Source organism: Pogona vitticeps, chromosome 2, assembly GCF_051106095.1.
Source record: "Pogona vitticeps strain Pit_001003342236 chromosome 2, PviZW2.1, whole genome shotgun sequence".
In the NCBI taxonomy this organism is placed as follows: domain Eukaryota; kingdom Metazoa; phylum Chordata; class Lepidosauria; order Squamata; family Agamidae; genus Pogona; species Pogona vitticeps.
In genome coordinates, this window is record NC_135784.1 from 109159998 (window position 1) to 109187384 (window position 27387).

General features: G+C 39.8%; 1 protein-coding gene across 1 annotated transcript in view; it reads right to left on the reverse strand.

The window, feature by feature from the left end:
* Window positions 1-1123: 1123 nt before the first annotated feature.
* The window catches only part of SFXN1 (sideroflexin 1), a 43050-nt gene continuing 16786 nt past the window's right edge, over window positions 1124-27387 (reverse strand). The window contains exons 3-11 of the mRNA XM_020806663.3: window positions 26494-26664; window positions 24190-24288; window positions 21508-21583; window positions 19903-19988; window positions 18324-18451; window positions 17274-17323; window positions 7016-7065; window positions 6397-6444; window positions 1124-1314 (exon numbers count right to left, since the gene is read on the reverse strand). Coding sequence (XP_020662322.3) covers window positions 1218-1314; window positions 6397-6444; window positions 7016-7065; window positions 17274-17323; window positions 18324-18451; window positions 19903-19988; window positions 21508-21583; window positions 24190-24288; window positions 26494-26664 — 805 coding nt within the window. The 3' untranslated portion in view covers window positions 1124-1217. The remainder of the gene's footprint in view (window positions 1315-6396; window positions 6445-7015; window positions 7066-17273; window positions 17324-18323; window positions 18452-19902; window positions 19989-21507; window positions 21584-24189; window positions 24289-26493; window positions 26665-27387) is intronic.

Below are 27387 nucleotides of genomic sequence, written 5' to 3' on the forward strand. Positions count from 1 at the left end.
TACCACAAGGTCACACTAGTAGCCTCTCAGGAACTAATCTGATGGAGGAATAGCATCTAACAAGTAAACACAGTTATAATAAAAAAAAATGAACTAGCACTGCGCTCTCTTATACTGGAATATTTAAGATAGGCAGGCAATACATGATAGAATTATGTGATTCTGTTGTGTCCATGACATCTTTCAAAGAAAAGTAAGACTAAATCCAACATTAGTTTACTTTTCTTTGAAAAATGGCACACATGGCTGCTGGACAGCTCAGTGAGTTAGGAATCTGGCCATGGAGCCAGATGTTGGGAGTTTGATTCCCCACTGTGTCTCTTGGGAGGACAGCCAATCTATGTAGCCTTGTCAACTTGCACAGACTTGACTACCCCTGGAAGGAGGGAAGGGTAAATAACTTCTGAGTACTCTGTCTAGAGAAAACCCTGGAAAAGGCTGCCAGAAGTCTTAGTCAACTTGATGTCACAAAAATATTTTACCATAGACACACTAGCCAAAATCCTCTTTCATAGACATGCAAATAGTGTAACCTTTTAGAGGCAAATTACTCATAATTGAGAGATCACTGTAGACATTATCAGTTGCATGCTGAGTCATACGACTCAGTATGCAACTGATAATGTCTATAGTGACTGTATTCTCGAAGGCTTTCATGGCCAGGATCCGATGGTTGTTGTAGGCTTTTTGGGCTGTTTGGCCATGTTCTGGAGGTTTTTCTTCCTTGAAAGAAGGAAGAAAAACCTCCAGAACACAGCCAAAGAGCCCAAAAAACCTACAACAACAATCTATGGTGATTACTCAATTATGGACAATTTGCCTCTTAAAGGTTACACTATTTGAGCTATGCTAGCTTAACTAAGAGGATTTGGGCCACTGAAATGCATGACATTTATTAGTCATAATTAACTTAAATCCCATTGATTTAATGGGTCTACTCGAAGGACAACTAACATTTGATTTAGCTTCTTCCAAATTAATGCAAACATGTTTTGAATCTTTGCATCTGAAAAAAATGAAGCTAACGATGTGGACAATGTGATTAATGGCACTGATAATGAATTGAAACAATAATTAGGAAAGTTCTCTTGTGATAAATAATCAAAACTGCAGAAAAATGAAAGAACATATCAGAACTGGATTGTCTTTATGAGAGTTTTCATCATCAAATAAGGTCGACCCAATCATCATTGCTAGATGTACTGTCTTTTACAAACTCACAATCCTTTGTTAAAATACACGTGGTCTAATTCAGGGTTGATCTCTTGAATCTTGGCTTGTAATTCTGGCTCCAGATGTGTTACAGACATGGAACTGAACAGAAAAATAATAGTAAAAATATCACACACAGTCCATTAGCAAGTTGCATATGCTTAAACGCTATGACGTTATGGTTTGTTAAAAAAAAGTCTGAATCCATTTGACTGAATATCAAATATGATTTATACTATGGGGGCATCATTATACATTTTGCAATTCTTTAAAATGAATTTTAGTATTTTCTTGCATTCTAAACCACTGGTTCTTAACCTTGGGTTACTCAGGAGTTTTGGATTGCAACTCCCAGAAGCCTTCACCACCAGCTGTCCTGACTGGGGTTTCTGGGAGTTGCAGTTCAAAAGCATCCGAGTAACAAAGGTTAAGAACCACTGTTCTAAACAGTCTCTGTTCAACATGAGCCACAGAAGAGATTTTTCAAAGCTTGTTTTGCTTGGCTGGCTAATTTTAACTGGTGCAATGTTAATGTGTCAGCCAGGAAAATGAACTTCATACAACCTTTTAAGCTTTCATTTATCAATTAAAACTGACCTAAATGACTAAATGTCATCAACAGGTCTTAAAAATATATAGTTAACTTTTAAATTGTATGACCCCTAATTAAAAAAAAGTTTAGCGAACATAAAACTGAAGACATGCTGTTAAAATCAGAAATGGTGCCACACAATGACATGTCAGCAGTTCAAACATACCCCACCTGGATGTGCTAACGTTGATCAACCACAACATAGCCTGGGTCTGTTTTTTGTTGTTACAGTTCACAGGCTTTTCCTAAGCCAATAGGGCAAATTACATTTAGATTATTTTGTTTTAAGTTAAACAGTGTTGAAGCTCTGCCTGAGGAGAAGCAGGGGGAGGGGGCTCCGGGCTCCCTTGAAGAACCTTGATTTTTCTAGGAAATGAAGCTGTATTTTTTAAAGGCAGCAGATAGGAGTCACACTTTGTTTTTATAGCTCTTTAGAACTTCACAGAGAAGCAAATTGCCCTTTATTTCAAGCCATTCTGTTTTGGTAAGCTGTCAAACATAGATATGGAAAAAGATCTACAGACCTTTAAGATAGGCCTCTTGGACAGAATGTATATATTGCAACAGAGGTAACAGTAATATGTAATGATAAATTGTTTCTTATCAGAGTGTTCAAAATTGCTTTTTCCACATTGTGTAGTCAACTTTATGTTATGACTAGAAAAGACCTCTGGTTGAGACTATGATGGGGCACTGCCAGTCAGAATTGACAAGACTAGGCTAGAATGGACCAAAAGCCTGACTCAGTAGAAGGAAGCTGCCTGTGTTTCTAACTATATAGAGTAGAGATGGGGGCATTCATATATGAATATCCCCACACACATGGGGCCAGATGGTCCACTCACTGACCCGCCAATGGCGCGATTCTACGAATGGCTCTGCAGTGCATAATCTGCAGTGCACGATCTTCGACCTTGTAGCGAGGCCTGTCCTGCTGCCTCCTGCCAGGAGTGGTGAGCGGATCGTTTTAGTTCCCATTATTCTATAAATTTTCCATTATATTCCTCTGATTATAACATGGAATGAAAGTGCAAGTAGTGGAAAAACATGGTGAGCTGTGACTCTATTTTTAATTTTTCCTTTGTCTCCTGTGCACTGCCCCGTTCTTTTGCAACCTAGACTCCTTAGCAGCATTAGAACTACCTCACTACTGCATAGTGGTCTGTGTATGTCATTTGTATGCCTACAAGACTGTTTAGTATACATTAAAATAGCTGCTCAGTTCTATAACCGAGACTGCTTGTGTTACTCCTTTTCAATCAGATGGAGCTGAAACATCTGGAACGTCTTTCAGTCCCTTGGTTCATAGAACTTTTGAAAGACAAGAAGTTGCAGTGGCTTCTTACTACTGAGAATTTCAATTGCACATGATTAACTTTCCCCAAACCAAAATTCAGGTCCTTGTAAAGGCCAGACAACAGCAGTATAGAACACCCATACGGTAGCAGCTATGGTGCCTGCCTGCCTGTTCTTGTTTCAGTTGCATGTCTGTTTAAAATCCTGCTATGGAATGGTTTGGGAAGACCAGGTTGTCTGAAGAACAGTCTACGCCAGGGGTGGAGAACCTAGTACAGGATGGGGATTCCGGGAGTTGCAGTCCAAAACATCTGGAATGGCAAAAGTTCACCACCCTGGTCTATACCCATATGTGAACCTGCCTAGGTTTAAGATTAGTGTCAGTACACAACCATCATGAAGATCAATTAGACTGGTAGGCATATTTTTTGGAGGGAATTTTCTTCTGAGGGAGGTATCTGGCCCTTACTTTTCTGGACCTGAAGTGCTTCTTGTTTCAAGTTACTTTTGTGCATGTAGCATTCAGTGTTGTTTTATACTGTTGCTATTTTAACACACTAAGGTTCTTCTTCATTTTTAATTAAAAAAACATATATTGCAACTTTTAGACAGGTACTGTATGCTGATAACCTTGGCAGTATTTTTTTATGTATTATTTTGATGTGAATCAAATGCTGGTGGGGAGGATTGCCTCAAAGAGCAGCATAAAAGTCCCAAAATAAAGAAAAATGAAAAGGTTTTGGCTGGACCCTCGTTAACGCCACCAGTGCAGGGATATTTGCATTCGTATATGAATACCCCCATCTCTAATATAGAGCTAAAGGAAAACAATACATAACTCTTTCTCAACTGTAACAGCCCTCACCAGGTCAGGGAAAGCTAGTATAGACATTGCAGATTATCTTGAAATCACAATTGTGGAGAGAACTTCCTCCAAATAGTGCAGAGACTCATTTACCTGGGAAGCAAAGTTGAATTTAAACATAAATGTAGGATATCAAAAGAAAATAAAACAAAGCAAGGCAGTATGGGGACTCCATTAAAAATATCAAAGTGGTGGAAAATCACATATGGTTGGATGGTGGAGAATCATGGCCAAAGAGAGCCTTCAGAATTACTGATGTACAGTAGTACCATTATCAGAAGGAGAATCTAAGAAAAGGCATAAGAAGTAGGCCCCTGAGAGTATCTGTTCTCCTTCTGATATACTTTGTAAAGAGTTGATTGATGATCTGGGGATGCAAAGAGATCTACTCTGCAACCCAAAAGGTCTTGTGATCTGAGAGACTGTGAGCTCCTTTTACTGCATCTCAGCTACTCTGCTGTCCTCTTGCCACAGAGAGTAGCCATATATATTCACCCAAGATCAAAAGCAAACTATTGTGGAGGCTGGCCAATTTGTTGCCCTCTTATCTGTTAATGAAACCCTTCACAGTCAGGCTGTTAGTATGCATACATATCTGACAAGTCTGAGCACGTGTCTTCAGTAGAAAGCATACTTTGTGAACATTTATATAGATCTCTTGAAATTGAAGACAAGCCGCCACCTATAAAGGACTTCAAAGAATACCTTTGGAGCTGAAATGAGATAGAGGATATTTCAGCTATCCCCTTAAACAGTGATGTGCTAGAACTGAGGATTTTAGATGTGCTCCTTGGCTAAGGAACTATTCAAAATACTCTTAGGAAGTGTCACAAGGTGAAGAGAAAGCCAATTCTGCTGCTGTCGTTCACACTCTGGGTATCTTCACCACAAGAGTATTTCTCAGCGTCCATTAGTAACAAAGCTTTAGAAGTCTGGTTCCACCTAGTTCCAGATCCAGACCTTCTACCAGGAAAAGGAATGTGATAGTCTGGCCTAAGTCGAGAGCAGCTAATTCACTGTTCTCCCTCCCCCATGACCCCAGAAAGGTGCAGTTTTGTTGTCTAAAGTAGACTATTTTCTAACTGTGTAGCTCTCAGAGGCAGGCATTTTAATGTATTACCTTGGGAAATTATCCATGAGACATGAAGAAAATTGTCTATGCTACAGCACAGACAATTTCCCTGAAAAGCCCACAAGGAATGCTTTATTCTCAGGTGCTCAGAGCCCTAAGGAAGAAGATGACAATAGCAAGGGTGGGGTGAAGAAGGCAGAGTAAGAGCAAGGTGGTGGAAGGGATGACAATGGCAGGAAGTTAAGTAGATGGTGGTATGATGGGAATAGCAACAATTTCCTTACCCCCTCAAGTAGCAGAAGGGCTTCAGCTGCCCTGAATGTACCATTCCTAGTGTCAACCTCACCCTATCTACTGCAGTTATTTAAGGAAGTTAGGTTGGAGTAAGAGACCCACAAGGGGGGGGGGTCACTTATGTTTTGTTACCCTACAACCTAGGGAACTTCAATATGAATGGTACTCCATTTGGATACTAGCTATAGAAAGAGTCTATATTGGAATGACTCCACTACTTCCTGGGGCCCCTAGCAAGCCCCAAGGAGAACTCCATATTGTAGAATGTATGAATGAATGAACTCAGAACTGAGGGAACCAGGAAAGGTAGCATGAAACACAATAGTTTAAAAGAAACTGTTAAAAAAAGAAAGAATCCCAGCTGGTCATTTTGATGGAGGGGGCGGGCATTTAGGAAGCAATGTTCATCCCCACGAATCCAATCCAAGACTATGGAGTAAAGTACATCACGGAGAAGAAACTTTTGGAAACTATGAAATCCTGTTACTCGCCATCCTCCTCTCCCAGCAGCAACATGGACAAATACTCTCCTATTCTATCTAGAAGTGAAGGAGAAGAGGATGAAGAAAAAGAGATATAAAAACTATAAAGAGATCAATAAGGCAGCAAAATCAATGCGAGCTGCAGCGGGAAAAGGGACACTACCTATTCTGGTTACTTGTGCTAGATAGAAAACAAGTGGAAGTAAAAACCTCTCAGATTAATAGACCCATGCTTTACATTCTTTTCTCTAGTGTCTCAGGAATGGTAAATTTTGGCTTATAAAGTGTATCCCTGCTGGACTGCAGAGAAAAGAGAGGCACCCCTGTTGATCTGATAAATGAGGAGGCAGAGGAAGAAAATTAAGGTAGGAAGTTGTGCTTGAAAGCAAATTTACAAAGGTTTGTGTTCTGTAACGAGTGGGTTGGATAAGAGCCTTCTGTAGGTTGGATAAGGGCAAAAGCCTGATAGTTGGGGATGACTATTGCATACTTATGATTTCTGTTTTCTTACATTTTTGAGGAGCATCTGGCATAATCTTAGCACACACGATAGACACAGTAAAGCTGCAAAAATTATCCCTACCTTTTTTGTGGAAACAATGCGCAGCACAGAGGCGTTGCAAACACCAAACTGGGGGGAAAACAGACATGAAATTAAGATATTTGTGGCAACTGCTCTTGAATTGCAAGCTGGGTCATTTTATATAGTTGTGGATCATCTTGGGCTTCTTTCAAGCAATTTAATTATGCAGGCTACACATTGCCCCAACCCCCAAGAAGCTGGATATTCAGTTTCCTACCCCAGAAGGATGAAAGACTGAGTAAATCTCAAGTCAGTTACCTGGGATTGAAACTGGCCAGTGAACAGAGTTTTGGATGCAGTACTGCAGTTTAAGCGCTGCATCAGAAGGTTCCTAGTCATGATCCTTCCCATCTTGTTTGATCTGTCTGTGACTTACTAAATCAAAGTAAACTGTACACTTGTGATGCCTTGTTCCAGAAGCTGAAGATTTGCTTTTGTTTGCTTTGCTCCTAGCAGTTGGTATCACAAAAGCTTATCACTCCACTTTCACTATCTTATTGGCCTTGGTCTTAGAGCAACTTGGATAGTCATATGACGACAGTGGTGACAAAAGTGACATCTGTCACAAAGGCAAACTTTGTAATAGCTAATTAAAAAATAAGTTATTATTTTTACTCACCAGAAGCCAACTAAGCCTACTTGAATGGGGGCGCTCATCCATGGGAACCTCTGTGTTAAGAAGAAATGATACATGGTGAAATGATATGCATCTTTGGAGCATGCATATGCAGCTCAGGTTGTTGGGTAGCAAAGTTTTTAAATGAAGATGGACACTGCATTATAAAGGCATTTGAGTGTTAGAGACTGTTTTCAGTACCGCAAACATTCCTAAATTAGAATCTACTCAAATAATCTCCCCTAAGTCAACAAAGTTTCTAAGCAGCAGAATTAATTTCAAGTACAAGATAGGCTCATAATATCAACAAAGTAAATTTCCACAATAGCATAGTTAAGAGATGAAAACAATCCCTTCCTGTGGTTAAAAAAAATTCCATTGGAAGCACCAGTATATGACTAAAACAAGTATCTGCTGGGTGTATCTTTATAGATCTGCAGTACAAATGAATGGATTAAAAAGAAAGTAAACATAGTCAATGATGAGCAATGATAGTGCTTTCACCCTAGGGTGAATTTGTTAAATAATGTTAAGGAGCATGCTACAAGGCATTCCAAAACATACACCTTTAAAAAGATACTGGAGCATCCAAAGAGCAAAGAGCATACAATTCAGACCCCAGCAAAAAGAACTTTCAAAACTTCAGCTTCTGGCTTCTGGCTATTATGAGTTGTTATTAGTGTCCATAAAAAGTTATTCACATTTGGGGATATTAATCTTTTAAAAAATTACGTAGTGTTTCACTTTTACAAGTCTTTTTCACTCAGCAAACAAACTCAGAAAATCAGTATTGCAAAGGAGTATTTAAATTTTTTCGTGATAAGATTTCTAATTCAAACTAAGGACCAAGGCAATGAAACTGCCTTATTCTCTCTGCTACTAAAAGCAACAACCTTCAAAACAGGACTATAAGCAAAATGAAGGTTAAAACTAGAATAATTAATTACAGCGGATATGTGCCCTTCTGTTTTGCCCCCAGTAAAAGCATACTGTGAACTGTATTTTCGAAGGCTTTCACGCTTGGGGTCTGATAGTTGTTGTAGGTTTTTCTGGATGTTTGGCTGTGTTATGGAGTTTTTCTTCCTAATGTTTCGCAGTCTCTCCAGAACATGGCCAAACAGGCTGAAAAACCTACAACAACCATACTGTGAACTGTTGGGAGCAAAATGGAGTGTTAGATGTACATAATGGGGGAACATGAAAATAAGCAATGAATATGGATCTTAGACAAATTGTCTGTTTAGGTTAGAGATGAGATAAGGCAGCAGGAAGAAATACCAACATAATTTCCACAGAAATCTCTGGAAAGGAAAAAATGTAGATACTTCCCCTCTTTTTTTCTAGAGTAATCTAAGGACCAGAAGTGACAGGAAGAGACTAGTGATCTGTCAATGCAAAAAATGAAAGCAAAAACAACAAAGAGAAAAGACATAAAAATCAGGTGGCTATCTTATACAGAAGAACATTGCTAAAATAAAATTAGTATCAGTTTTGAAGATCCTGATGTACACATGATTGAGAGCCTACCAAGTGTAGGTTTTCTAGCAGAAAGGACAATGAAGTATAGACCAATGAACCTATACCTGGAGGAACAGTACAGTGAAAATATTTGACCAGCATGTCAAATATTTGACTAGCATGTCAAATATTTCACAGCATGAAGAATGGTGGAAGTATAAACTGAATTGGAAGAGGGAGAGAGATGCAAGCTCAGAGGTAAAGATAGATGAAGTCTTAAGTACAACAGACTGAGCAGCTCTAATGAGGCCCAATAATAATCATCATTAAAATCCACAAAGGAAAGCAGGCCACAAATCAGAGTCTACATACAAATGTCAGGAGTATGGAAAACAAACAAGAAGAACTCAAGATCTTAGTTTAGGAGGGAAATGTGACTTGTTAGGGATAACTGAAACTAGGTGGGATTACTCCCATAACTGGAGCAATAGAAGGATATAAATTCTTCAAAACAGAAAAAATGGAAGGGGAGGTAGAGTCATACTATATGAGAAAAATACACATTCCTGCACAGAAATATAAGAGGATGAGCTTGGTTGTCCCATTAAGAGCATCTGGATTAATATAACTGGGGCAAAATAAAAAATAAAAAATAAAAGGAGCATGCTAGCTGGAGTCAATTACTGTATTTTTCCATGTATAAGACTATACTTTTGTCTAAAATCTTTAGACTAAAAATTGAGGGTCGTCTTATACATGGAATTGAGCTGAGAAGAGAACAAAAACAAGTGGAGGGGAAAGCAGAGATCAAAGTGATCTGCAGGGCTTTGATCCCTGCTTTCCCCTCCACTTGCTAAGCCCCACTTAGATTTCGTAATTTTGAGTTAGAAAAGTGGGGGCGTCTTATACATGGGGGTGTCTTATACATGGAAAAATACAGTATCCTGATATCTGTTGTGAGGCAAATTCTGCCAAATATCAAGCTCAGTCCTGAGCCTCTTAGGTGAAAAAATCTTAAGAGGTTGGTTTCTTTACAGCACAAGCCTATGAACATTTACACAGAACTATTCTGTGTTCAGTGGTGCATACTCCTAGTGACCTGTGTACGGGATTCTAGTCTCAGAATTGGAATTCATATGTTGAATGTTCTTCAGCTCATGGCTTGCACATAGAGGGATCTTCAATAAACTCTAAACATGTCACACATTTTATTTGTTGGGCCAGGATCTTCCTCACCTACTCCAGTAGTGCAAGTTTGAGTGTAAAGTGGTCGGCCTCTTTCAAAGCTTGTGAAAGGAGACCATCTGGACCCCTTGCACAGATATAAGCCTCACTGATTGCACCAGGCACAAGTTTTCAGATTGCACAGTGGCAAGCTTGAGATCGTGGGAGCTCCACAGGTGCACTGTTATACCATACCTGCAATGATCAGGATTCTGGCCAAGATTTGTATTGTCTCCTGTCTCACAGCAGTCCACATAATCAAACAAAATTGATCACTAAGGTATTATATGTGCCACAGGCAGGGAAGTCCTGGGAGTAATTCCTTCATTTATGATTCTCTCCCAAAGTAAGAAGAAAATGCTATTAATTATAAAGAAACAAGGAAATGACCTTGCTGCCAGTCCTTGCTTTCCATTCAGCACATTACAGCTAACACTCATTGTTAAAACACTGAAAGGTCAGGTATGCAATGATGCAGTACTTAACCTCTCCTGACGTTGAACAGATATCGGAACTCCAGCCAGCTGGGACTACGCTGTTCTCTTAGTTACGTATTGCACCACTGCAGTTTATGATCAACCAAGCTCCTCTGTGATGGCAATCATGCAAGACAGGCCCATATAGGCCTAGAGATATTTTCCCCCCTTTCCCCCCTCTTTTGGTGCTTTGCTTATATATTCCCTTTTTTTGCAGTTAATTCATTGCTAGAATTGTATCCCGTTTTTCAACAAGTTATATCCACTGTTGCATCCTATTGGTTGGGACTGTTTAACAGAACTTTTACATGCTCTATGCTGCCGTGACAGACTTTCTTTGGAACCAAATAGTCAAACAAAAGTACATATGTTATATCAGTACACAGGTTGTTGTTTCACAGCACAGGCGAAACAATGCTGATATTATACATTTATTAAGAATGCCACAAAAAGGCATTTCTGTAAAATGGCATGAACGATTTGTGTTGCACTTGGAGAACAGAAATACAGAAAAGCCAAGAGTCAGTGTATCTGATGCAAGAAAAAAAAAGCACGTGCATACACAAGCAGTGTAAATGCACAATGTAATTTAGTTGTCAAGGCCACTGCTATTAAACTAGGAAGAAGGCATTCCTGAACAAATTAAAAGCTATTATTTTCAATGGTTTCTGTGGAAACCTTATTTCAATTACACACAAAACTGTCAAATTCGTAATAGAGGGGAAAAGGCCATGATGGCAGCCACCAGCTTAACCAAGCAATTTGTTACAACAAAATGCTGGAGGCCCGATGGGGATGGGGTGGGTGCCACATCCTATAAATCAGGCATGCTCAATACCTGGTCCTGCAGCACATCTAGAGGCTTGCCTGACTTTGCTATAACTCCTTAGCTGGCACATCTTATTGTAGGACTGCTCCCAAACACTGCCTTACTCACATGTCCGCTTGTTTCATCCCATCCAGGTTGCTTCTGATCTACAGCAACACTATGAATGGTCCTATCATTAAAAGTCCTACTCAGATCTTGTACATGGAAGGCTATGGTTTTCTTTACTGAGTCAATCCATCTCATGTTCAGTCCTCCTCTTCACCTTCTGCCTTTCATATTACTGTCTTTTCCAGCAAGTCTTGTCTTCTCATGATATGCCCAAAGTACAGTATCATTGTTTCAATTTAATCATTTTTGGCTTTAGCCAGAATTCAGGCTTAATTTGATCCAGTGCCCACTCATGTCTTTCTGGCAGCCCATGCTATCTGTGAAGCCTTCCTCCAATATCACATTTTGAATGAATCAGTTTTTCCCCTCTCAGCTTTCTTCTCTGTCCAGCTTTCATATCTGTATATAATAAGAGGGGATACCACAGCGTGACACATCCTCACTTGTAAGGCTATCTTCTAGTTCCTTCAGAATTGCCCTTTGAAGTTTCAGTCTTTTTCTGATCTTTAAGCTGCAATCACCCACTTCTATTGATGACAGAGCTGAGGAACAGAAAATCTTCAAAAACTTTGATTTCTTGATTGTTAACATTAAAGCTGTGGCTTTTGTTTTTGTTTTGTTTTCTTAATGTTCAACGGTAACCCTTTTTTTTGTACTTTCTTTTTCAACCTGCTCAGCAGTTGTTTCAAGTGACTGTTTCTCTTACATGCATAACTTAATGTGAAAGAGGCTTGAGTGTGTCTGGGAAGCCGAAAACAAAGCCATCAGGAGGCTAGACTTTATCTGGAGTCCCAGCAATCAACAATCAAAACTGCAACACTAGACTAAGATGTAGCCAACCCTTTCAGAATTAATGAATATCAGCAGAAGAGAACTGATAGTACCAAAGGTGATGGGATGGAGAAACTACTGAAGGGTAGGTACTGGGTAAGCAGGAGATATGGAGAACAACATTGGTTGAGGATCTTTCATATAATGGCAGTGACAAGCGAACTCTGGTTAATACTTGTGGCGATCCCCCTTGTTGCCCTTTTATTTCTTTGGGCTCCACAAAGGTAAAAACACCTTTTTCCTTCTTTTCGCTGCCACCAGGTATTTCTCCTAATACCGATACAATTTCCACACACAGGAGCTGCTCATATAATTTAGGAATCAGGGGATGGATCAAATATTCTTTTATTAATAAACAAAATCATAAAGAGAATCAAATATATAACTGTTTCAGGTGTGCATATATTAGATCATGTATTCAATCACTGGTAACTCTCATATTATGCTTGTGTGTTCATTCCTGCTTATTTAATTTGTTTTACTCTTTCAATTTCCTTTCTTAACCCCTTTTTAGCTATTCCTAAACCCTATGGATCATTCACAGCTGGTAAACACTCATGTGGTATCCTGCTATTATGTTTCTAATAGCTGAAATATTTAGTTGAGCTGTCTTTTGTTCTGTACGCCATAGCCCTGTGGTCCCTAACCTTGGGTCTCCAGATCCTGTTTGTCTGCATTTCCCAGAATCCCCAGCCAGTATTGTCAGTGGCACATCTGGAGAACAGGATTAGGGATCATTGTTGTTCACTGCTTAATGGAATTAGGGATGATCTGGGTGAAGAGTCTTTTTGTTAAGAGTCATATTTGGGAACCTTCAACTATTTTATCAGGAATGTTTCAGATTCAGAAATTATACAAAATCTAAAGCAAAACAAGAACATTTGTCATTTTCCAGACTGATCCAAAGCGAAGCAGGGCGTTCCAAAACAGTACTCAACTTGAATTGGGACTCTCTGAAGTGCCAAATATGGCTTTGACACTTTGGGAGTTAAAAAAACTGGATTGTTTTTCAAAAAGCACTCACAGAGAAAACAAAATAATGCTGTAACCAATAAACATAGAAGCTTAAAGGATTTAGAGAACCAGTCATGGAACCCATGGAAATGAATTCCCTGTCCCTGTGATCAACAGCCATTTTGCAAGGGAAATATGTTAGAGAGACTAGAAAGAGATTGCTATTTGTATCACTTTAATATTCAGGAAGAAGGTGAATGTGCATTGGAATTTTTGGCGTCTTCTTTGCTTTTAGGTAGCTGCAGATCTCAGTCCTCTGAGTGCCCATGCATTTCAATTTGTGACACTGTTTGTGATTTGAGTGGGATAGGTCACAATTGCATTAGCAACAGGAGCTAAACTATCTCATCCCAAGTGTTTTGTACTTTACTTTTTTAAATGCTTGCTGTTGGCTTTTATTTCAATACAAGGGTATCAGCTGACTAAATCTGAATAAACTGCACGGCTCCCAATAGGAGTTGAAAGTGGGAGAAAATGAGTTGGACTGCCTATACATTAGAGACTGAGCAACAGTTGATGCCACACAGTTTCAGCCCCTATGCAAGGCTGCATACCATTATTTTCTTCATTTCCATTTTTCTGCTATTTGCAAAAATACTTCTAAAGATTCAGTTACAAATTGAATTGGATGCGCTGCAAATCACCTCAAAGGAAATTGTTTTGATTTGCCAAATACTTTGGATTGAATCAAAGTGGATTGCATTCACACATGTCCTACTTTTCATGACTCAGCAAGGTTCTCTGTGATTAAATTTAAGTAGATGGAAAATAGTCCTCTAGAAGGAAGTTGATATTTCTGTGATGGGTTGGAATTAGGAATTTAAGCAATGAAGTCCTCATTCCTTTAAATTTTTTAGTTAAGAGAATGAGAATAATTATTTGGAATGATAGAAAATCCTAAATGAAGCTCACATGCTTTAGTAAAGCAGATGGTATCACAGTCTTCCAAAGTGATAAGCTTTAGTATGGCATACATAATAAGCTGCTTGAAATAGAAAAAGTACACTCCACTACTTAATGGAGTTAGGTGATCGATAACATGTCTTATAATTAACTAACTGTAAAGCAATGATTCACCTGAATTCACAGTCTGTGCAGCAGAGAGGGGGCAGAGAGGAGCAAGGAAACAGAAAGAGAGTCGTGACCGTGTCAAAGAACACTGAGCTGTCACTGAAGGGTCAGGTCCCATGTGCTCATCAGCAAAATTTACAACAGCCTCATGTTGACTCAATGCACAAAAATCAGTGGAGACGTCACTTGACAAACATTATTTCTTGCAACAATTGTCACTGCATTGATAGAAACCGTCATCCCTTTTTTATGTCAAAACATCCAGCATGCTTGAGCAGATATCCATGCTCCATCTAGCATGAAATATTAAATTCTACAAAAAACGATTTCAAGCACACATCAAATCAATCCAAACCTCCAAACTCTAACTATAGAGCTACATTAGCAACAGGGAGCAAACTAGTCTCGACCACTTTGGAATGGTTTGAAATGGTGAGGATGATTAGATCACTCCTGTTTACATAGAATCGCAGAAAAGTGAAGTTGGAAGGTGCCTACAAGGCCATCAAGTCAACCCCCCGCTCAATGCAGGAATACAATCAAAGTATATTTGCCAGGTGGTTATCTAAGTTTTTCTTGAATACCTCCGGTGTTGGAGCTCTCACCAGCTCCCAAGGTAACTGGTTCCACTGTCCTACTGCTCTAACAGTTGGGAAGTTTTTCCTGATATTCAGCTGAAGTCTGGCTTCCTTTAATTTGAGCCCATTGTTGTGTGTCCTACACTCTGGGATGATCGAGAACAGATCTTGCCTCTCCTCTGTATGACAGCCTTTCAAATATTTGAAAAGTGCTATCATATCACTTCCCAGTCTTCTTTTCTCAAGGCTAAACATGCCCAATTCTTTCAGCCTTTGCTCATAAGGCTTGGTTTCCAGATCCCTGATCATCTTTGTCGCCCTCTTCTGAGCTTGTTCCAATTTGTTTGCATTCTTCTTGAAGTGTGGTGTCCAGAATTGGACACAATACTCAAGGTGAGGCCTAACCAGTGCTGAATAGAGGGGGATTAGCACCTTGCATGGTTTGGAAACTACACTACACTACAATGCAGCCTAAAATAGAATTGGCCTTTTTTGTAGCCACATCACACTGTTGGCTCCTATTCAGCTTGTGATCCACAATGATTCCAATATCAATCTCCCTCCTTTTTTTGCTGAGCCAGGTACAGTGTTGCCTCACATAACGAGCACACCATTTAACGACGAATTCGTATAGCGACGCGTTTTATAGGAAGAATCCTGGAACGGATTAACGTCGCTATGTGGGGCACCACTGTATCCCCTATGTTGTAACTGTGAAATTGGTTTCTTTTTCCGAGGTGCAGTACTTTGCACTTATCCCTGTTTTCATGCTTCTTGACTTAAAGCCTTTCCGTTTACAATATACCTTGGGAAGGGTAAGTAATTATTCTTGTTTTTTTTAAACAGTGTATTAACCAAATTGCCTGAATGCTTTATCCCTTGTTCATTATAATGACTCAACCTTTATGTATCTTTTTTGTTTATCAGAATGTTAACAGTGCAGCATAATAACCTTAGTGATGCTTCTTGCACTTAATAAGATACATATTTTGGTAAATGTGATTTCTCAGGAGGTTAATTAATCAGCAGTTTGAGTGACATGGCCAAATCCATGTTTTTAAAATGAAACCAGCATGAGTCGGTCACTCTTATTATAATTCTAAACTGGCCCAAGGTTCATGAAGATTAAAAATAACAACAGTATCAGAAAGCTGTCTACACATAACTCTTTACATATTTACAGGCAGCAGAAAGGAGGATTAAAAAATTGTACTTCATGTTACAAATGTTAAGTACAGTGGTACCTCGCAAGACGATTACCCCTCAAAACGATGAATCTGCATGATGATGAGGTTTTGCGACCGCCATTTTGCTTTGCCACAGTGATTCCTATGGGGGAATTTTGCTGGATGACGATTTGGTCCATGCTTCACGGACCGTTTTTTCACAAGACAGCGATTTAAAACAGCCAATCGGCGCTTCACAAAGTGGCTTCCCTATGGCTGATTTTCGCTGGACGATGACGATTTCCCCCCATTGGAATGCATTAAACGGGTTTCAATGCGTTCCAATTGGGAAACACTTTTCGCAAGACGATGTTTTCACAAGACAATGATTTCAAGGGCACGAATTAACATTGTCTTGCGGGGCACCACTGTACTCCCTAAATCCTCTCAGATTAGGTGAAGGAAATTGTCTTCCTGTAAACCAGAGTGCAACTTTTCAGTACACATTATTACAAACAGTCATCAATTACTACTATGTCAATTTCGAAGTAAATTCAAATGTTAGCCCACCTATGGCACTCAGCCAAGTTTCATTTGTTTCTGATGGATCTATTACTGTTGGAACTAACTTTTGTATTTATCCCCATGTGTGGTGTCAATGTTATTCTTGCTCTGTGGTCTGCTGCCAACAGCAGAATGAGAGTGCAGAAGATACAGGTGTCATGAAGAGCCTACATTACCAGCAGCTTCCTATCATAATGTCAAGCCAGATATATGTAGCTGTTCTTCATACTCTTCAGACAGCTTTCTCTATGTCACCTCCAACTGGGGTGGGCCAACGTCTATATGAAATGCAAAAGGCATGGATACACAGGAGAACCTTATGTATTACAAATCTATGGCTTACATCTGGTGGTATTCTTCTGATACAGACTGCACGCTGCTAATAGGCTGACCTCCTCCCACACCTTTCCTCATATACCACAAATCTGCTCCAAATGTCTGAGAGACTTGACAGGGTACATTTGGGAGATGTACTCATGGGAGGAGGGCTTCGGGGGGGGGGGAATGAAACTCCTGTTGTTTGAGTGGCAGCCTGCTTGTGTAACAATGAGCAGATCTTTGAAATTAAAACATAGGTTTTAAAAAAGCTATAAGCTACAGATTTGGCTACAAAGAAACAGAAGCTTCCATCTGACAGTCTTACACCTCAGGGGGGGGGGATATCCCAATTTACAGCAAACAGATAACCTTTAACTACTACTAATGAAAAACAATGATGTCAAAAGCATTTATACAGAAGATTAATTATGAAAGCTTCCACATTTTCCTACCTGTACATATATATACTTGTGTGTGTGTGTGTGTGTGTGTGTGTGTGTGTGTGTGTGTGTGTGTGTGTGTGTGTGTGTGTGTGTGTGTAAATCAATTGTATTAAGTGATTTACTACTTCAGTAAATCAATTGTATTAAAAGAATGGCTATATCTTTAGGAGCCTAGAATTACCTTTAAAAATGCCTTCTTTTCCAAAGAATTCATTATGAAAGGGGGAATACCTATGGAAAGAACAAAAGAAAAGCCACATGCTTAATAACTTTATTACCTTTGTTACATTGCCTTGAAAAATATTTGTATTTTGAGAGATGGCTCAGATGTCTGTTAAATAAATAAAGGCAAAAAAGCCTATATAAAGTAATACATGTACAGCAGTTCATGATCACCTTATGCTGCAACACATGTACAGGTAGCATTACATTCTCCATATTAATCAAGCATATGAATTAGTAAATTACTAAAATGTTCCATGTTTTTATATTTTTCTACACTTTCAATTGTATTTACCGTATTGTAATTTTATACTCACTGCACTTTATGACTTTTGATTTGCGCCCCTAATGTATTGATGTTATTATTTGGTATTTTGCTCCTTTGTTGTTTTATGTTACTTGTTGTAAACCACCCAGAGTGGCCTTCGATGCCAGATGGGCAGTATATAAATCAAATCAAATCAATCAATCATATTAAAAATGAACAGAGATGGCCCCATGAAGTGTAAATAGTATATTCAGGGGAATATTGGATTTTTTAATTTTTGAAAAATTGCCACTGCAATTGCCACATCGTTAGCTTTATGAAGTTTTAAGTTACAGAACAATGTTGACTATCTTTTCAAACTGTTCTTCCTCATGTGGTGACAGGGCAAAGGGCCAGAATTCTCTCCCTTCTTACTCTTTCAGATCAACTCTATTTTGAACACCTGGCTAAGGTGAATGCATTTAGCTATCTGAAATTAAATGAGAAGTTTTAAAGAATATTGGACAACAGGCTAGAGCTTTAGCTACAAAGAAAAAAAAGATGAGTTCACACTGGATTCTTAAAGAAGAGTCAGTATTTCTACACAGCTTCTCAGGTGGTCCAGAAGCCAGAGGGACTGGAGGTGGCCAGCCATTAGCTGTTCTGTAAAGAGCAGAGTGAAAACGTGCAGCCAAATTCTCAGAAGAGTACGATTCTATCGTTATCACTGGAAGTGTGATGTTTAAGAGAAGTGGAACTCACCCATGCCTGGAGAAGCCATAAGAATTCTTGAGACCACCACCTGCACAATGGCCTGTTGAGCAGCTTTGGTAGATTCACCCAATCGGTTTCCATTTTCGTCTGTAACAGGAATACCATACTTTAGTTCCCTGTTGAGTTTAAAAAAAGAAAGAAAGAAGAAAAAGAAAAGAAAAAACCTGAACAATCACTACTTTCTATTGTTTCCCCCCATCTTTTTAATTTTGGAGAGGGTCAAGTTGAAGCTTGTGAGAAGAATGCCAGGGATTTTCTAAGCAGAGTGATTATAACACATCTTCTGCTCCTCCCGTGCTGTAGATCATTTCCTGTTCCTGATGTAAAAACTGATCTCAAAGATCTCCAGTGGGGCTGAGCATATTTGTAAATGGGAGACGCAGGGTCTTCGTGACATGGATTGGGCCCGCCATCCTCTCTCAAGTGGATCAACCCCACACAGTTGTTCTGAGGATAACATGAGGGAGCTTGAGCTCACTGGAGGAAAAGTAAGATACCAATCCAGTAATAAATAAATGTTTGTGGCTAATATTGACAAATAAATAATGAATATGCATGACTATGAGAGAGCTTCTCCAGATTTTCCTTCGATCAACTCAGAAATCATACAAGTTTGTCTGACAGAGGGCAGAATGGGATAATTAAGCTAATATTTATGATTAGTAAGAGAGAAAACAGGATGCTGGGAAAAGATCACTCCCTCGTTCTCTGCCTGCCCCCCCTCTCTAGGGACCTTGGTGATACTATGCCTCCCCCCCCCCCGTTCATTTTGCCCCTTAAAGGTTTCCTTTTTCTGCTGGGGAAAGGTCTGTACAAGGGTAACATCGAAAGCTGGGGAAGGCAAGGGCCGCAGTCATCAGCAGAGGGTGGGTCTCCCCCAGAAGACCAGATTTTTATTCTTAAGTCCCATGCCCCATGCAAGTTAATGGGAGCAAACAAAAGGCTGCAGTTTTCTCAACAGGGTCCGCTTATCTCCTGCTAGGCCTTCCTCTTTTCTGAATGCCTTTCACTTTTCCTAGCATTGCTATCTTTTCCAGAGAGTCTTGTCTTCTCATGATATGACCGAAATGTGATAGCTTCAATTTATTTGCTTTAGCTTCTAGCAACAGTCCAGGCTTGATCTGATTTTGTTGTAAAATCAGAACTGGCTTACAGTAACTCTAACAGGGGTTTTATGGTAAATATGGGTAGAGGTTCATACCCAAGTCTCCTGGGTCCTGGCCCATCACTCTGTCCTCAACACCACACTGGACTGATTTCATCTAGAGCCCATTTGCTTGCCTTTTTGGTGGGCCATAGTATCCATCAAGCTCTCTTCCAAAACCACATCTCTCTCCTTGCCCACCCATGTCAAATCAATCATTTTTTTCTTGTCACCACAATTCTTTTTTGAAAAAAGAAAGATTCAGCTCCTTCTAGAGCTTGATCCCACTTCGATACAACCCGCAATGAACCCTTTAGCTTCTTTTGCAGGAGCGGCTCACGAAAACTTTGCAAGCATTTTTACAAAGCCAGTGAGTGAGATCTGTTTCCAAAAAGCTCTGTTCCATCTACTCTCTTATCTTACCTTTGCCTCATTAATGGGATATTAATGCAGTTAGCAGCAGCAACCGCAGCAAAAGGGACAAAACGTCCTATAAGAGGTGACACGTGCTGTGAAAAAAAAAGGAGAGAGCAGTTAGCAGCACCTGGACCAACTTTACACTGTATTTTTCTTTCTCTCTAACTTCTTTTTGCCTTACTGACTGACTGACTGACTGATTGATTGTCATTCTGGCTGGTTTACCACAGTAGCAATAACATAAAATAACACAAATATAATCAAAGTGAAAATTAGTTTAATATTGCATTTAAAAACAGGCAACAATTAAAAATGGTAGGCTGATACTCTCAGCAGCTTTTCAGATGGCATGTTTTTAAAAGTCTGTTGAAATACAAAGATTTTGAGCGTTTTCTTAAAGGTCCCTAGAGAGGGGGCCAGGCAGATTTTGGGAGGTAGCTAATTCCAAAGCAGTCAAGGAGTGACTGCCAAGAAGGCCCAGTTCCTTGTTTTCTCCCTCCAGGCCTCCTTTGGGGTTAACACCTTCAGTTGCACAAGTAGGATGGGTGCTCCATGTTGGAAGTAGGTGTTCTGCCATGTGTTGAGGTCCCAAACTATTTGGGGCTTCATAGGTCAAAGCCAGCACCTGGTACAGAAACAGGCCAATAATCAGTGCAAGGTGGCCAATATATTAAGGAGGTGGCAATTACATGGGTAACTTTGGCTCCTATTTTATGGAAAACAGATTAAAAGAACATGCATCAGAACACCAGAGAATGTGTGTTGTGGAGGATGTGTCTTCTGATAGATCTTGTGGCCTTCTAGATGTTGCTGAGCTACCATTCCTATCAATTCCAGTAAATCTGGTCAGGGATGATAGGAATAGCAGTTTATCAGTATCTGGAGGGGTGCAGATTGCCCTCTGGAGTAGTTTTTCTATTATAGTTTACATTGCAGGAAATAGTTGGAAACAGAAATCCTGTGATATCCTCTACCCCAGCAATACAAGTTCAGCTTTTGGCCTGATACCATTTAAGGAAGATAAAAGAGGTTTTTTTTAAAAATTTTGTTTAAAAAAGAATAGCTCTGACTCAAAGAAAGCTCAAAGAAAGCTTTCAGATGTGCAACCAACTCAGCCTGTTGCTTTCGCAGGCAAGATCTTCTTCCATCAGAGGCATGAAAGAAATAGACACGGTCAATGTATAATAAAACCATAGCGAGGGAGCTTTGGAAAAGGGGTTCGGATAATATATCTTGGGATACAAGATGTTCAGATGTATAACTGCAGTTTTATATGTTCAAATACAATTGCACAGAAGCAAAGATTTAATCACAATAAGTTAAAAGGCCCACAGGCATCCAACTTGTTAAACGTGCCAGGGCACATGACAAAAAGCATATTAGCCTTTCAGGTGTCACAAGATCTTTTTTTTTTTTTAAATATTTTGATGACTATACAAATCATTAACTGCAAGTTTTCACAACAACCAAAGCTCTCTCTCTCTCTCTCTCTCTCTCTCTCTCTCTCTCTCTCTCTCTCTCTCTCTCTCTCTCACACACACACACACACACACACACACACACACACACACACACACACACACACAAAACTGGGTAAAAAAAGGGAAATACCTTTGTTAGTGCATTCAGTCCTAGAGCAGTTGCAACGGCACCTGTGGTAGCAGAAACATAGGCTGCTCCCAGCTGGCTAAAACAAAAATAAGAACGCTTGCACATGCCAAGTAATAATGTGCATTACAGCTTACACACATTTAATAACAATTAAATGCTTTCCGGACAATTCTGATTTATGGTGACTCTTTTCAGGGTTTACTAGCAGATTCTGTGAATAAGAAAGACCTTTCCGGGAGGCAAGGCACACAGGGCTTCCATGTTTGGCCTACCAGACACTATTTTGGGGAGACTAGACCCCTAGCAATTTTGTTCTCCCTGCCCCCAAACAGCTTTTCAGTCCAGTGTCTTAAGCCTTGGAATGTCCAAAGCTACACTATGACGCTTTGGTGACTAAGCAACCAGCTATGGAGAGTATGTGACCTCTAACCATGTCCCTCGGAGTTAGATTGCTCCTTTTATAAAAGCCTAGGAAATAAGCCTGTTTTATTAATTATACTTGTATCCTGACATTCTGGAAGATCAGGGTTACACATATAAGATTCTCAGCCACTATTCCATTAAAAAACTAATTAGACCTAACCCTGTTTGTTCACTATATGCCTTCAGACCTTAATATTGGGCTAACACTAGTTTTACTAACTGCATCTGGAAAAATGAAAAAGCTATGCAGATTTGCTAACATACAAACATGACATGTATGCCCTGCCAATCAGACCAAGGAAAAAGGAGTGGATTTGATGTTACTACCTACAGGCAACTGGAAATTCTATGCCTATATTTTTTTTTAAAAAGCTCCTACATCAAGGATGGAGAACTGCACATGTTGATGGATTTAAAATCTCATAAGTCCCCGCCAGCCTTGCTAGTGACAAGGAATAATCTAAGTAGTAGTTCAACATCTGAGGGGCCACAGGACTTTCCCCCTGCCCTATCTTAGAGTCAAACTAGATGGTATTGTTAGGATATCACTGGAATTCATGCTCCCTCAAATGATGAAATGTGTTTACATGTCTTTTTTACACAGCTCCTCATTTTGCATTCCAGTAAGCATTGTTCTGTGACTGGTCAAGGGGAGGTAAAGACAGGCTTAATATGCAAGTCTAATTGCCCAAGCTCATCTTTCTCAGGAAATCACCTTCCAGGAGAAGAGTTTCTAAATACAAGCTGAGTGTTTTGCCTAGTTTGACTCTTGCACTCTACTCTGCCATCTACAGCCAACATCCCTTTGCCTTCCACCACAATATTTTCCAGGTATCTCACTCACCGCCTAGAGTGGTCTTAATTGACTAGATAGGTGGGATATAAAATAAATAAATAAATAAATAAATAAATAAATAAATAGATAGATAGATAGATAGATAGATAGATAGATAGATAGATAGATAGATAGATAGATAGATAGATAGATAGATAGATAGATAGATAGATAGATAGATAGATAGATAGATAGATAGATAGATAGATAGATAGATAGATAGATAGATAGATAAATAATCTTCATGACATTAAGGAGGCCTCAGCTGAGGTTCAGAGAATGAGAAACACTGCAGGCTGGGAAGATCAGTCACATATACAGTCAGGCGTGTCCCAGTTCCCACCAGATACAATCCACAGTAGATGCCAAGATTGTATTAGTGACCTAATTAGTCATTTAAACTATGCAAATATGATCTTGTGTGATTATCAACATGCAAGGAAATTATGTTTAGTACCCGAAAGAAGTAAGATGGCAGTCATGCATCTAGTAGTGTCTCATCTATTACTGAGAAAAGGTGTACATGAAGGGCTGTGAATGCTTGAAAACACACTATATGCATGTTACATATTATGGTTATTAAATCAGCATCACTTCTATTTCTCCATTATATTTTACCTTGTTCTTACATGTCGTCACATCAAGTCATTCTATGAAAGACCACATTGCAAATTTAATAATAATCCTAACTAAACAATTTGTGATCTATTTAAGCCATTCAGAAAATACAGGGACTTCTGGGGCATGTACACATAGGAAGACAGCAGAAGACTGTTTTAAATCTGCAATAGTTCAGCTCCTGCTCAGAAATCAAGCTTCATCTAATTTCACAGCCAGTGTTCATGCTCATCAAAATCTTCCATTACTGGAGTAGAGCCTTCAGCAAGCCTGATTGCACCATTTCAGTGAACTAACCTGGCTTTCATCAAGACCCCATGGATATTACAAAGACTCAGCCACATTTTAAACACTTGAAGGGCAAGATCTAATTGTTAGTCACAGCTTAAATGAATCCACTGAATCCACTGTCAAATGGTGACTTGACATTTATGCAAATCCTACTGATTCAGTGGGACTATTTGACCTAATGAAAGGATTTAGCCCAAAGTGATGGCGGGTGTCCTGTGTCCCAAAAATGTTCTCCTGGGTGTCTTTCAGCTTTCTGCGGCAGATTGGAGGGGTCCCAGGGCGAGGCAAACAGAAAAGGAGAATCTTACCCTTCTGGTTTTGCAGCCTGAGCCCATCTGATAAACAGACTGACCCTGCTGGATCCAATCCTAAACCTTCAAAATATTTCAGCTGTTCTTTGTGATAGTTTACATCTCAGGTCTATATCATATCTAATGAAGCCATATATTTTGTTTTAGGCAACTGAATTTTCCGAGAGAGACTAATTACTTAATTAGACAGTGTAATTACTTTACCTGACAGTAATTGGGGCATCTCCACTCCTGTTGGTATAGTTTACAATGGCATTGAATGACTGGTTAATCCACTGCCAGAAGACCACTGCTGGAGTTGTTCTTAAAACAGGAAAAGTAATGCAATTAAACTTCTTTGAAAGTAGGAAATGAAAACAGTCAAGTGCCACTGGCTGATCCTCCCTCTAACAAGCAAAAGTATTTCATAATTGTACAGCAAATATAGTGAGTGGAATGTTTTCATCTTATGAAACATATAAAGATACACACAGTGTTTTCAAAGTCACAGTGTGTAATTACCAACAAATCATGAGTGATCCAAATTCTTTTTAGAAATTAAGGCATAAGCTCATTTCCAAGTACCAGAATAACTAAGGGTTGCCTAGCAATTGATCATTTTCTGAACTTAAGGCACAGATCTTAAGGGGGTTTTATAGTTTGATTGTGGGTGAAGTGATCCTATGGGTGAGGAGGGGCAAATCTGCACAGCATCTGCTGTATCTGGTACCCACTGTGGCCTAGGAGAGGGGTGGAGGTGGTGACTTTTATTGTCCTTTTCAATACTTCTTTTTCTTGAGGGAGGTTGGGGTTGCTCAGTCAACTAGCTCCATGGCTGCTTCAGTTTGGGGGCTAATTTGAGGGATCATCTGGTGATCGAACACTCCACAAGCCTGCCCTTTCCTCTGCTCTCATTGTTACGACCAGTGGAATCTGAGCCCTATAAGCAAATGGGGGTACTCTCCCACCTCAGACACAGACATCCCCCCCTTACGGACCACCTCCTTAGTCAGAGGTGTAGGGTTAGGTCCTTGCCTGTCCCCCACCCCCAAACTCTCAGTTCCATCCCATTCTGTGTGTGTTTGGGTGGAAAGGAGAAACTTTTCTCCTTTGGACCTGAATGCATTTTTCTTACTACTCAGCTTAGTTGTGGAGTGAATGAATGTAGTGAAAATGAGGCAGTGTCTGAGTGAATGACTGCCCTCCTCAGTGTGTATGGGAGAGACTATGCAAATACTTGCCTGTCCCTCTGTATGCATGCAAGTGAATGTTTGAAAGGCATGCCCAACAACAGCGGCTGTGCCTTCTGTCCAACCAAGCACAATGGGCAAGAGCTGTCAGGGATTGCAGTAAAGGCCTCTGCCATTCAGGGGCAGATCTCTTTCACTGCCAGCACAAAGGGAGGTTAGTAACATTAGAAGGCCCCTGTGACGTTCTCTAGGGACCACACACTGGCCCTGAAGATTATTTTACAGTTCACTTCTCAGCTATAAGGATAGAGAGCTCTGTCTTCCTCTCTGATATGCCCCAAAGTACTTGCTAAGGTATTTCAAAAAATTTCCCAGCTCTATTTCAGATTGTTGGGGTTACTAGAATGCAACATCCATTATTTCCAGGTCTTACAGAAAATATAAGTTCAGTAATTCAAGAAGGGAAAATGTTGGGATATTTTGCAACCTTGCATGCTTCCTCTAGCAACATTGGCTGGGAGGACCTTTCTGGGCTGCAGTGACTGTCAATCTATCCAGCACTAACCACTTCCTTCCCTGCCTCTGAGTTCAAAGAGAGCTCCACTGCTTTGCTCTGGGTCTCTTTCCCCCTCTGTTGTCTGTTAGAAGCAGTGAGTCTGTTGATGTCTGTTGAAAGCAGTCATGTTTGTTGATTTGTTGTTTTATCTCTTCACAACTGTAAGTAAAGAAGATGGTTTTTATTCTTTCTACTACTAATGTCTCAGAGTTAGTGCCAGTTAATGAGAAAGAGGTGGTCTACTCTGACGACCTTGAAGATATTCTGCTCTGTATATTCTGATGCTTCTGTTGCACAGATGGAGCAATTTAACCAAGAATCCAGAACTGTGCAACAGAAAAATTATATAGATAATCATGACAGAAACAGAGCTCTGCGAAAATTACAATAGTGGACCTAAATCCAACATGTTACTCATGCTGCAATGCCAGTGTCATGGAAAAGACTTCCTCCTCTCCTCCTCCTATTTGTAGCCCTCAAAAATTGCTTCAAAACCAGCTTAGGAATAGCCACAGCCCTCTAAAGCAGGCTTCAGGGATATCCTTAGGGGTGAGGCAAGAATGACAGCTCACTCCTCCCTCAATTCCATGTTGGATTTTAGTCAGAATCTGACCCCCTGATATTAGTGCCCAGATGCCACATCTCTACAGACCTTCCCTCTGAGGAATTTTTGTACAAGGATAAGTGGTTTGAAACTTTATATTAACAGCCATAATGAGAAATAGTGAAAAGTAGTAAAAAGCACCCACAAGAGCTAATTCTAGGGTAAATCTGATTACTTACCTATAAAAAGTCATCATGCAGCCTGTAATAGCCATATTCATAGGCACCTGAGCAGACATGCGGCCAATCAAAACCATTTTTTCACCCGTATCTGGATGGAAGGCTGAATCATAGATATATTTTGCCCTCCAGAGTTCATCTTCAGTTAGTTCAGAAGCCACAATGCCTTGCCTTAAGATTAATGAAAACATGTGTTTAATCAGAAATATGACATAATGATGCATTTTATGACTATAAAGTAAGTGATAATTCACAAACAGGACCTGTACATATTTTCTTAGTATGGCCATGTATCAGTTGCTTGCACAAGAATTAGGTCCTTCCATGAAAAACTGTGCTGTTATTTCCATAATTGTATTTGCTCTCTGTGAAGAAACTGAGGAACATGGAACATGCTGCTCTTCTGGAAAACTCAAGGTTTTCTGTCCATGCCTGGGAACATTGTTGTCCAGTAGCAAGAAGGGAGATAAACCTGCAGTTTATCTTTTCTGAGTGAAGCCTTCAGGGCCAAGTTGGCTTCTTCCCTGGTACTATGCTAACTGAAAAGTGACTTTAATTGTGTGAAGGGAGAGGGGCAGCAAGTGCTAGTGTCTTAAACAATACTGGACGGAATGTGAAGCCTGGTTGTAGACAATCCAGAAGGATCCAAAATGTGATGCCTAATGTATAAAGAGGGATGCAGAACATACTTTATTTGGCTTACTTTACCCCTCAGGAGATGCTCTGCTCAGTTGTTGTCCTGTTATGCTGTGCCAAGGAAGGATGCAAAGCAAACAAAGCAATACCGCCCCATAGCGCTTCAAGCACTCTCTGGGCAGTTTACAATTTAATTATGCAGGCTACACATTGCCCCCCCAGCAAGCTGGGTACTCATTTTACCGACCTCGGAAGGAT